The sequence below is a fragment of the Stegostoma tigrinum genome, chromosome 4 (genome assembly GCF_030684315.1).
Source record: "Stegostoma tigrinum isolate sSteTig4 chromosome 4, sSteTig4.hap1, whole genome shotgun sequence".
In the NCBI taxonomy this organism is placed as follows: Eukaryota; Metazoa; Chordata; class Chondrichthyes; order Orectolobiformes; family Stegostomatidae; genus Stegostoma; species Stegostoma tigrinum.
In genome coordinates, this window is record NC_081357.1 from 28,596,420 (window position 1) to 28,609,164 (window position 12,745).

Sequence of the window (12,745 nt, forward strand, 5' to 3'; positions counted from 1 at the left end):
GTGGGTTGCAGACAATTAGGTCTCAGGGACATGCCAACCCCATTAATTTTTCTGATACAGCCTTCTTACCAACGTTACTTCCCTGCAAGTCCTCATTCTCTTCTGTCACTGGGATCTCCAATTCTGGGAGATTTCTTGCATCTTCCTCCGGGCAAGCAGACAACATTTAGCATCTCTGGCATTTCTCTATTCCCCATTATGAATTTTCCTGACTCTGTTTAATGAACCCACAGTGCTGCATTTTGGAAAGGCAAATCAGAGCAGGACTTTTGCATTTAATGATAAGGTCCTGGGGGGTGTTGCCAAACAAAGAGACCTTGAAGCACAGGTTCATAGTTCCTTGAAAGTGGAGTCACAGGTAGACAGGATAGTGAAGAAGGGTTTGGCATGCTTGCCTTTACGGGTCAGTGCATTCAGTATAGGAGTTGGGAGGTCATATTGCAGCTGTACAAGACATTGGTTAGGTCACTTTTGGAATACTGCATGTGGTTCTGTTCTCCCTGCTCTGGGAAGGAGGTTGTGAACTTGAAAGGGTTCAGAAAAGATTTACAAGGATGTTGCCAGTGTTGGAGGGTTTGAGCTGTAAGGAGAGGCCGAATAGGCTGGGGCTATTTTCCATGGAGCATCAGAAGGTAAGGGGTAACCTTATAGATGTATGGATAGGCTAAGTAGACAAGCAGCAAGTTTAAAAAGAGGTCATTTGATGATAAGGAAAGCCAGACAAGGATGAAAAGTGGGTGAACTTATGATGTTAATACAAGATGAGTTCAGTATGTTAATAACAAGTTAATAAGTTACTGATTATTAATCATCAGTTTATTAATAGTGGCAACATGCTGACTCAGCAGTTAGCACTGCTGCCTCCCAGCGCCAGGGACCCAGGCTCCATTCCGGCATCAGGCAACTGTCTGTGTAGAGTTTGCACATTCTCCCAGTGTCTGTGTGGGTTTCGTCCAGGGTGGGGGAGCCCAAAACTAGAGAACATAGGTTTAAGTTGAGAGGGGAAAGACTTAAAGGACCTAAGGGGCAATCTTTTCACGTAGAGGGTGTGCATGTGTGGAATGAACTGCGAGAGGAAGTGTTCGAGGCTATTACAATGACAATATTTAAAAGGCTTTTTGATGGGTATATGAATAGGATGGGTTTAAAGGGATGTGGGCCAACTACTGGCAAATGGGACTGGATTTATTTAGGATATCTGGTTGGCATGGATGAGTTGAACTGAAGGGTCTGTTCCTGTGCTATATATCTCTATGACTCTTAGCCAAATGCTTCCTTTTTATGTAACTATTGAAGGCTTAAAATCCATTTTTATGTTTTTTTGCTGGATTTAATTTACATTCTCTTCTTCCTTATCAGTTTCTTGGTCATCCTTTGCTGTTCTAAAACATTTGGCAATCCTTAGATTTGTTACAATTTCTAGTCACTATGCATGTCTTTTAATCCAATATGATCCTTAACTTGCTATGTCAGCCACAGTTGAGATATTTTCTGAGTTTATGCACCTTGCAGGAATGTAGATTGTGGCAATGGACAGTCTTTTAAGAACTATTACAATGTACAGTCATGCCTATTGATGCATTTCCCAATCCAGCTCAGCCAAATGGTGCCTCATATGTTCAGAATTTCTCTTATTTGATGTTAAAATCCTTGCATCAGATTGAACTATCTCACTTTCAAACTTAATGTTAAATTCAATCATATTGCATTCGGCCATCCTGATATTGTCTTTTATGACAAGACTAATAATTATATATTTTCTGTCACTTGAATTAAAATAGCCTGACTTCTAAACAAAAATGCCAAAGAACTGTGGATGCTGGCAGTCAGAATCAAAACAAAAAAAATTTCGGGAAAAGCTCAGCAAGTCCTGCAGCATCTGTGGTGAGAAAGCAGAGTTAATGTTTCAGGTCCAGCGACCCTTCTTTAGAACAGAGCACTGATGTAGCCTGATGCCTGGTTGGCTCTGCAACATGCTGCTGTAGAAATCCATCTCTATGGCACACCAGAAACCAGTACGCCACAGCTTTAGTGCTCAGATGATTTAACCAGTCAATAGACAATTGAAGTTCCCTGTGATAACTGTGTTGGAGCACATGTTACATATTTCTCTCCTATCTGCTGCCCCTTGTTGTTTCTTGGTTCCACCCAAACAGATTACACACTTTTGTTTTTCTGATCTAAAGTGCTGTCTTATAGAATCATTGTATCCCTGTAGTGCAGATAGAGGCCATTTGGTCCATCGAGTCTGCACTTGCACCCTCTAAAGATCATCCCACCCTATCTCCGTAACACCATATTTCCCATGGCTAATCCACCTAGCCTGCACATCCCTGAATACTTCAAGCAATTTAGCCTGGCCAATCCATCCAACTTGCACATCTTTGGACTGGGGGAGGAAACCGGAGCACCCAGAGGAAACCCATGCAGATGCAGAGAGAATGTGCAAACTTCACACAGATAGTCGCCCGAGGCTGGAATCGAGCCCTGCACTGAGAGACAGCAGCGCTAACCACTGAGTCAGTGTGCTGCGACGATTAATGTACTGATGATTAATAATCAGTAACTTATTAACTTGTTATTAACATAATGAACCCATCTTGCATTAATGTTGTAACTCCACCTTTTCTTCATTCTTGTCTGACTTTCCTTATCATCAAATGACCTCTTTTTAAACTCGCAGCTTCCTGTCTTGGTGTTGTGTTCACGCGCAAAAACAGGGTGACTGTGTCAGCCAAGTGCTGGGTTCAGACTGAGCACCTTGCTTTGGAGAATTTACAGCATTGTTACTACGCAAAAGGAAGCCCCTCTTCAGAACTTCAGGTTTACAGAGAGGCTGTGATTGCTAAGAAAGTGTGACAAATGCGATAGCAGCAAGGAATAATAAACACAGACCCCAGAAGAGTTATACAGGACCCGAAACATTAAATCTGTTTCTCTCTCCACAGGTGCTACCAGACCTACTGAATTTCTCCAGTGTTCTCTGCTTTTATTTCAGATTTCTAGCTTCCACAGTATTTTCTTTTAGTTGTAGTTACTGATTTTCTGTGGAGATGTCCTGCACTTTTTTTGTGTACTGGTCAGTTGTGACTAATAGCCTGGAATTTTTTGTTATCTCTTAAAGATGGTTATGGTGCAGCTGCACTTCAAGTGAAACGTGACCCATTGCATATAAAAGCTGCCGGAAGTGAATTTCCTCTTATTCTGGGCCGGGATGTCTCTGGTGTTGTCATGGAAACTGGACTGGATGTGTCTTACTTCAAACCTGGAGATGAGGTAATGTGGTTAAAATTGTATCAGAGATAGTAGGAGCTGCAGATGCTGGAGAATCCGAGATAACAAGGTGTAGAGTTGGATGAACACAGCAGGCCAAGCAGCATCAGAGGAGCAGGAAGGCTGATGTTTCGGGCCTAGACCCTAAGGCCCGAAACGTCAGCCTTCCTGCTCCTATGATGCTGCTTGGCCTGCTGTGTTCATCCAGCTTTACACCTTGTTATTTTCGATGAGGTAATGTGGATTGCGTTACTGTGTGGTGTGTGTTTGAATAAGCCTCTTATCCCTGAACATAGAAACTGGCAGAGGTGTTTGGATGTTGCGCTCCAAAATCCAGAGGTGTCAGGAGAGATTTTAGGAAGCAGTATGTGCACAAATGGTGGTAGATGGAATCCCTACAGTGCAGAAAGAGGCTATTCGGTCCATCAAACCTACACTGACTCTCCAAAGAGCATCCCACACAGATCCAGTCCGCCAAGCCCTATCCCCATAACCATGCATTTCCCATGCTAACCTACCTCGAGTGTACATGCATGGACACTAGGTGGGCAATTTGGCATGGCCAATCCACCTAACCTGCACATCTTTGCAGTATGAGAGAAAACCAGAGCACCCAGTAGAACCCATGCAGATGTGGGAAGAATGTGCAAACTCCACACAGACAGACAGCCAAGGCAGGAATCAAACCTGGGCCCCTGGTGCAGTGAGGCAGTAGCGTTAACCACTGAGCCACCGTGCCACCCTTTTTCACATGTTTGCAATTCTGTTAAACAAATGATAGTGGATGCTGGATCAGTTGTTAATTTCAATCTGTGATCGACCTTTTTTTTTGTAAAGGTATAAAGGGATATGGACCAAAGGCAGCTTTAAGGAGTTAGGCCACAGATCAGCCAGTATCTCACTGAATGACAGAGCAGGCTCAAGGGGCTAAATGGCCGCCTCCTATTCCTGTGTTCCTGTGTCATCATCGTCTGTAGGCGAAAGAAAAACACAGCGAGAAACTGCTGGCAAAACTCAGCAGGTCTGGCTGTATCTGTGGGAAGAAAGCAGAGTTCATGTTGTGAATCTGGTGAGTTCTGATGAAGGGAGGAGAATAGAGTATTTCAGGTATGAGGGCAAGATGGCAGTCAGAAGCTACCCCTGTTCAATGTCAAATGTCTTGGGCTTATATATGTTAATGCTCCTCCCTGACCCTTTTTATCCCTTTAGCCCAAAGAACTCTGTCTAACTCCTTGCTAACAATCAATGTTTTGGCCTAATTGACTTCCTGTGGCAGAGAATTCCACAGGCTCACCTCTCTCAGGGTGAAGAAATGTCTCCTCATCTCAGTCCTAAAGGGCCAATCCCATACCCTTAGACTGTGACCCATAATTCCAGGCATCCCAGTCACTGGGAACATCCTCCTGTGTTCGCCCTATTAGAACTTTATAGCTTTCTATGAGACTGAACCTCCTTCTCCTAAACGCCAGTGAACATAGTCCAAACCAATCCAATGGCTTTTCATATTTCAGTTCTGTCATCCCAGAAATCAGTCTGGTGAACCTTTGTTGCACTCCCTCCAAAGCCAAAATGTCCTTCCTCAGGTGAAGTGATCAAAACTGCACACAATACTCAAGGCATGGTCTTATCAAGACCCTGTACAAGACTTGCCTGCTCCTATACTCGAAACCTCTCTCTATGAAGATCAATATACCAACAGCCTTCTTCCCCACCTGCTGTACCTGCATGGTTACTTTCACTAACTCGTGTACAAGGACACTCAGCTCATATTCTGCTTGGGAACCCTGCAGCCCAATGATATCAATGTGAATTTCACAAGCTTCAAAATCTCCCTTCCCCCTACCGCATGCCAAATCCAGCCCAGCTCGTCTCTGCCTCCTAACCTGTCCTTCCTCCCACCTGTCCCCTCCTCCCACCTCAAGCCACACCCCCATTTCCTACCTACTAACCTCATCCTGCCCCCTTGACCTGTCCATCCTTCCTGGACTGACCTATCTCTTCTCTAACTCCCCACCTACACTCACCTTTACTGGCTCCAACCCAACCTCTTTAACTTGTCTGTCTCTTCTCCACCTATCTTCTCCTTTATCCATCTTCGATCCACCTCCCCCTCTCTCCCTATATATTTCAGAACCCTTTTCCACTCCCCCATTTCTGATGAAGGGTCTAGGCCTGAAACGTCAGCTTTTGTGCTCCTCTGCTGCATGGCCTGCTGTGCTCATTCAGCTGTACACATTGTTATCTCAGATTCTCAGCATCTGCAGTTCCTATTATCTCTAATAATCTGCATTCCTGTTTTTGCTACCAAAGCGGGTAACCTCATGTTTAAATTAGAGACATTATATTTCATTTGCCATGTATTTACCCATTCACTCATCTTGTCCAAATCACAACAAAGCTTCTCTGTCTCCTCCTCATGGTTCACCCTTCCACCCAGCTTTGTGGCACCTACAAAGTCAGAGATATTCCATTTGGTTCCTTCATCCAAATCATTAACATATGGTGTGTAGCTGAGGCTCAAGAACAGTTGCCTGTGGTATATCCTACTAGTGACTGGCTGCCAGTGAGAAAACGACCTTTTCATTCTTACTGAGATAATGGGAACTGCAGATGCTGGAGATTCCAAGATAATAAAATGTGAGGCTGGATGAACACAGCAGGCCAAGCAGCATCTCAGGAGCACAAAAGCTGACGTTTCGGGCCTAGACCCTTCATCAGAGAGGGGGATGGGGGGAGGGAACTGGAATAAATAGGGAGAGAGAGGGGGAGGCGGACCGAAGATGGAGAGTAAAGAAGATAGGTGGGGAGGTAGGGAGGGGATAGGTCAGTCCAGGGAAGACGGACAGGTCAAGGAGGTGGGATGAGGTTAGTAGGTAGCTGGGGGTGCGGCTTGGGGTGGGAGGAAGGGATGGGTGAGAGGAAGAACCGGTTAGGGAGGCAGAGACAGGTTGGACTGGTTTTGGGATGCAGTGGGTGGGGGGGGAGAGCTGGGCTGGTTGTGTGGTGCAGTGGGGGGAGGGGATGCACTGGGCTGGTTTAGGGATGCAGTAGGAGAAGGGGAGATTTTGAAACTGGTGAAGTCCACATTGATACCATTAGGCTGCAGGGTTCCCAGGCGGAATATGAGTTGCTGTTCCTGCAACCTTCGGGTGGCATCATTGTGGCAGTGCAGGAGGCCCATGATGGACATGTCATCAAGAGAATGGGAGGGGGAGTGGAAATGGTTTGCGACTGGGAGGTGCAGTTGTTTGTTGCGAACTGAGCGGAGGTGTTCTGCAAAGCGGTCCCCAAGCCTCCGCTTGGTTTCCCCAATGTCGAGGAAGCCGCACCGGGTACAGTGGATGCAGTATATCACATTGGCAGATGTGCAGGTGAACCTCTGCTTAATATGGAATGTCATCTTGGGGCCTGGGATGGGGGTGAGGGAGGAGGTGTGGGGACAAGTGTAGCATTTCCTGCGGTTGCAGGGGAAGGTGCCGTGTGTGGTGGGGTTGGAGGGCAGTGTGGAGCGAACAAGGGAGTCACGGAGAGAGTGGTCTCTCCGGAAAGCAGACAGGGGAGGGGATGGAAAAATGTCTTGGGTGGTGGGGTCGGATTGTAAATGGCGGAAGTGTCGGAGGATAATGCGTTGTATCCGGAGGTTGGTAGGGTGGTGTGTGAGAACGAGGGGGATCCTCTTGGGGCGGTTGTGGCGGGGGCGGGGTGTGAGGGATGTGTCGCGGGAAATGCGGGAGACGCGGTCAAGGGCGTTCTCCATCACCGTGGGGGGAAAGTTGCGGTCCTGAAAGAACTTGGACATCTGGGATGTGCGGGAGTGGAATGTCTTATCGTGGGAGCAGATGCGGCGGAGGAATTGGGAATAGGGGATGGAATTTTTGCAGGAGGGTGGGTGGGAGGAGGTGTATTCTAGGTAGCTGTGGGGGTCGGTGGGCTTGAAATGGACATCAGTTACAAGCTGGTTGCCTGAGATGGAGACTGAGAGGTCCAGGAAGGTGAGGGATGTGCTGGAGATGGCCCAGGTGAACTGAAGGTTGGGGTGGAAGGTGTTGGTGAAGTGGATGAACTGTTCGAGCTCCTCTGGGGAGCAAGAGGCGGCGCCGATACAGTCATCAATGTACCGGAGGAAGAGGTGGGGTTTGGGGCCTGTGTAGGTGCGGAAGAGGGACTGTTCCACGTAACCTACAAAGAGGCAGGCATAGCTGGGGCCCATGCGGGTGCCCATGGCCACCCCCTTAGTCTGTAGGAAGTGGGAGGAGTCAAAAGAGAAGTTGTTGAGTGTGAGGACGAGTTCAGCTAGGCGGATGAGAGTGTCGGTGGAGGGGGCCTGGTCGGGCCTGCGGGACAGGAAGAAGCGGAGGGCCTTGAGGCCATCTCCATGCGGAATGCAGGTGTACAGGGACTGGACGTCCATGGTGAATATGAGGTGTTGGGGGCCAGGGAATTGGAAGTCCTGGAGGAGGTGGAGGGCGTGGGTGGTGTCACGGACATAGGTGGGGAGTTCCTGGACCAAAGGGGAGAAAATGGAGTCCAGATAGGTGGAGATGAGTTCGGTGGGGCAGGAGCATTCTTACTTCATTCTTACTTTCATTCTTACTGTTTGGTTGGGTGCAACACTTTTGTTGAACATCTGAACAGTTTCTGTTGTTTTCTTTGCAGGTCTGGGCAGCGCTGCCACCCTGGAAACAGGGCACGTTGGCAGAATTTGTTGTGGCAAGTGCAAATGAGGTATGATAAAAGAGAACGTTTCGCAGCTAATATATAACTTCTTGCCCTCATATCCTGGTAAACAATTGGTTGAGACATTTTCTTCAAACCGTTACACTGTTTAGGTGTCTCGTTCTACATGTAATCTAGGAGAGAAAGAAGATAGATAGGACAACAGGCCCCAAAGATTTTAAAGTTGGAGACTTCCCCTGATACTGATCCTTCACAACCTATGTGTCTTTTAATTAGTTGTTTAGCCTTAAGTTGCTTTCGTCACTACAGCTCAGTTTGAGCTTTGTACAGTATACTGCTGCACTCATTCGTCATGACCATTCCTAATCAAAACAGATCCGTTTGTTGAAAATGAATTGACTGATTATTCAGGCTGTTGGTGCAAGTTTAGGTGACGAACTATCGGGCACGAATATTTACTGTGACGGCAGAATAAAATCAAAAATGTTTGTAATATAAAGAGAGCCTGCTGCCTGGCTCCTGTGTGAAGTGTAAGAAAAACTACTGTTGTTTCAGTTCTTTGGTATAACACCACTTTCACAGTGTGAAATCATCCCCTTTGGACCCAAGGAAGATATTCGGAATTGTTGTCTCAAGGGTGAGAAACTCCCTACTGCTGATAGATTTGGGAGTCTGAGTACAAAAACCACAAGGTACAAAGAAACAGCAATCAGAATGACTAAACAGACATCGGCCCTTATCATGAGAGGGTGGAATGCAAAGCAGAAGAATTAATGTGTTAGTTGCACAAAACCTCACATTGAATACTGTGTTCAGTTTTGGGCGTGGTGACACAGTGGTTAGCACTGCTGCCTCACAGTGTCCTGGGTTCAGTTCCACTCTAGAGTGACTGTGTGGAGTTTGCACGTTCTCCCTGTGTCTGTGTGAGTTTCCTCTGGGTGCTCCGGTTTCCTTCCACAATCCAAAGACGTGCAGGTGGATTGGCCATGTTAAATTGTTCATAGTATGCAGGGGTGTGTAGGTTAGTTGGATTAGCCATGGGAAGTACATGGTTACAGGGATAACATAGGGGTAAGTGGTCTGGGTGGAAACATCTTTGGAGGCTCAGTATGGACTCGACGGGCAAAATGGCCTGCTTCCACACAGCAGGGGATTCTGTGATTCCATGAGGAGTGCGTATTGACCTTGGAGGTGGAGCATTTGAGGTTTGCAGGTGGTTGGCGCAGATTCACCAGAGCAATATCAGGACTTAAAGGATTAACTTAATGTGTTGGATAAGCTTACCCTGTATTCCATTAACTGCAGAAGGCTGAGGGAAGATCTAATCAAGGCATTTAGAATGCCTTGATAGATACTAAGGAAATATTTCCTACGACAAGGGATTTCAGAATGTAAGAACATAATCTTAAAATGCATGCTGAGGCATTTAGGAAGGGAATCGGGAAGGACACATAATAATGGAGATCTGAAATCCTCAGTCCTTTAAGGTTGGATGCAGTATCAATTATTGCTTTTGGGGCAGAGATTAATGGATTTTTGTCAGTAAGAATATTGGGATATCGAGCAGAGGTGTGTAAATGGAGTTGTGGTACAGATTGGTACAGAGGAGGAATGGGCTCAAGCGGCTGAATTACTCCTTCCTATTCTGAAAGCTGATGCCTGCTGCTGAACTGGAATGGTCCTTGCTTGCCTGGGAAATAGAACAAATATCAACAAATATTAATATTGACCTTCAAATGCTTCCCTTTTTCAATAGTGTCGCACAGGGGCTGGTTGTGCTCTGGTCTGTACTTGTGTCCTGGGAAGAGCCTGTGAATTTTGGCATTTGCAGTGAGAAATTGAGGGATATGTCTGGTTGTGGTGGAGTTCAAGAGCTCAAACCATCTGCTTATAAAGCTGTGATTAAGAATTCAATTTGGAATTCTGGACAAACTATTTTATTCATATAATTTATTTGCAGAACAGGCTATCATTAGGAACAATGGGGATGGGTTGAAGATGCTTCGGTTATTGATGCTTTTCAAGGATTCATGTGTAAAAGATTGTGAAAATTTCTTCTTTGGAGCACTGAGAAAATAAATGGATTAGTTTTTTTTGATAAAAAGTGTTAACGTGGGACTTTTATTCACAACCACTTCTTGGAAGTCACTTACTTTTTAAGCTGAGTAAATAGCCAACGCTGTTGGCGTTTGCAGCCGTAGAGAAAATTGGAGGGGATACTGGCTGCTCAGTAGCAATCAGAGGTAGATAGCAATGCTATTCTTCCTCAGACAGCGCACGCAGCCTTCATTTGGTGGAGTGAAACTAGGAAACAGTGCCCTCTAATGAAATGATAGTGGAAATTTTAAATATACTGGAAACAATCATTCAGAATAACGTTTTCTTTGTCAGAATGCCAAACATTCTGGCTATGTAGGTTAGAAGGAAAACCCCTATCGGAATGCATTTTTCTTTAGTTTTCCTTCTTTTAAATTAATCTATGTTGTGGATTTATGCCCTAGATATTTTGATGGAAATTTTATTTCAATCCATCATTTGACTAAAAAAACCACTGTTTCAAGTCCTCTGTTACATTGTGTCAGATGCGCAAGTATGAACTGCATGGATGCTTTATTTATAACATTTTTATATTTCACCAGAATAAAATTTTACTGTGTTGATGATTGTGACAGTGTTGGTGTTATAGTAGAATATACAAGGGGTTGGTTGTTGGTGGAGTTAAATTGATAATTCTCTTTAAATCAAACTCCTAGTTTCGAAAGGACGCCCTCCTGTCTCAGATTAGCCGTGATCTAGTTGAATGGAGGTACTGGAGTTGAGTGACCCACTCCTGTTCCTGTGTTCTGCACAATAGGAGAGAGCTCAGAGTGTTTTTCATGCAGCTCTTCAAGTTACAGATGACAAAAGACATTATCTGCTGAAGGCACTGATCAACTTTCAAGCCCCTTAGTTCCAGTCACCTTCCGGGTATGTGAGCTTAGACCGTGTGTTTTGAGAGGTTTTAGAATTGCACGGACACCAAGGCTAATCCTTACCTTGTTGTCTTCTGCCACCCTCAGATCTACATTTTTAAGCATTTATTTGATATGTATTTATATTTGATAATGCTCAGGAGCAGTAGCTGTGGCTCAGTTTCTTCCTTCTCTTTATCTTGTTGCCACTGCAGGAAAATTATGTTGATCTTGGTACCCCCACTTTCACTCCAACTCTTTCAGTACAGATCAGGCAGCAAAAATGGAATCTTCTGTCCTGAGGGTTTGACATTTATTCACTGAACCATTGGCACTGTCCATCTGTGGCTGATGGATTGGCCCTTCAAACAGCACAAAGGAGGTTTGTTTTCTTTCAGATGAGGACTGAAAGAAAAAAAAATAAATCGGTTAATTTCAGCTCGTGGTCCTCACCAGTGATCTTGTTTCCTACCAGGTAGCCCACAAGCCTAAAGTACTCAGTCACAGCCAAGCTGCAGCTTTACCTTACGTGGCTTTGACAACATGGTCAGCACTGGTGAACAATGGAGGACTGAGAAAAGGCAACTGTAAAGGGAAACGGTGATGTAGCTGCTATTCACTGAGCATGTTAACCGCTACCTTTCATGATGATTGTTGTTCTTGTAGTGAAACAGGAATTACAATGCCAGCGCTTGAACAGGCCTTGAGATCCAACACTGTAGCATGTCTACTCTGCATGAGCCTCCCCCACCCCTTCTTCATCTAATGAACACAACCCTCTCTTTCTTTCTCTCTTGTGTTTATTTAGCTTTCTTTTGAATGTATTAGTGTCACTGTAGGATGTTGAAGTTTTAGAATTTGAGAACTTTGGTGTTTATTTAACTTTTGCTGTTTCCTTTTGCCTAATTTTCCTTGCCCTACCCACCGAAGGGCCAGACTCTGACTCCGTAATCAGCTTTCAAAGCTCTGTCTCTCACTCAGATGTTGGTGGGAAGATTGCAAAGGGAGCGTGGGGTGGTGGGAGAGTCTTGCACCACTGCTGTGTCATTCACCTCGAATCTCACAGCACAGAAGGTGGCAGTGTTTATGCCAGGTCATTATTTATTCTGTAAGTTATGATTTATTCTGTGAATCCCACTCCATTACTCTCTCTGTTATTTTTTCCGTAGTACAAGCATTCAATGAATGAATCCCCTTTATCAAAATAATCAGTGACATTTCTCTGAACTCAGTATATGTTTTGTTTTCGTTAGAGTTTTGATTAGATATTCTATTGCCTAGACTATTGGAAGTGTATCTTAATGGCTGCCATAATGCTAGACCTTTCTTGTTTCTCGGCTGTAGGGTTCTGATCCTCGGAGGATCTGGAGGAATTGGGACCTTTGCTATTCAGGTAAAAGGAATGTGTGTTTGTTCTTAATTGATACAATGTGCTTTGCCACATTCTAATTAAATACTCTATAAATTTAAATATTTTTTGTAAAGCAAATAAGATTTTTTAAAAAGAACTAGGAGGTGAAAGATTCTATTTTAGCCATTTGGTAGCCCAGACTTTGAGTTTTGCTGTGAAAAAGGTACATTTCTTCTTCAGGATAATTTACAGGAAATATCAAAGTTAAGGAAAAACCAATGTCAATACTGCATGGGAGGAGAGTGCTGATTGATCGGAAAGTGGATTCTGATTGTACTACCTTGTAAAATGCACTGGTTAGATGATGACTGACAATTAACTGTCACACTTTGCTTAACATATGAGCATTAGAAATAGGAGCTGGAGTAGCTCATCTAGCCCTCAAACTGGCTCCACTGTTCAGTAAGATCATGGCTGATCTTTTTGTGGACTC

General features: G+C 44.8%; 1 protein-coding gene across 1 annotated transcript in view; it reads left to right on the forward strand.

The window, feature by feature from the left end:
* rtn4ip1 (reticulon 4 interacting protein 1) overlaps positions 1 to 12,745 on the forward strand; it is a 48,595-nt gene that overhangs the window by 6,015 nt on the left and 29,835 nt on the right. Inside the window, exons 2-5 of the mRNA XM_048530503.1 lie at positions 3,125 to 3,276; positions 7,930 to 7,998; positions 11,377 to 11,501; positions 12,246 to 12,294. Coding sequence (XP_048386460.1) covers positions 3,125 to 3,276; positions 7,930 to 7,998; positions 11,377 to 11,501; positions 12,246 to 12,294 — 395 coding nt within the window. The remainder of the gene's footprint in view (positions 1 to 3,124; positions 3,277 to 7,929; positions 7,999 to 11,376; positions 11,502 to 12,245; positions 12,295 to 12,745) is intronic.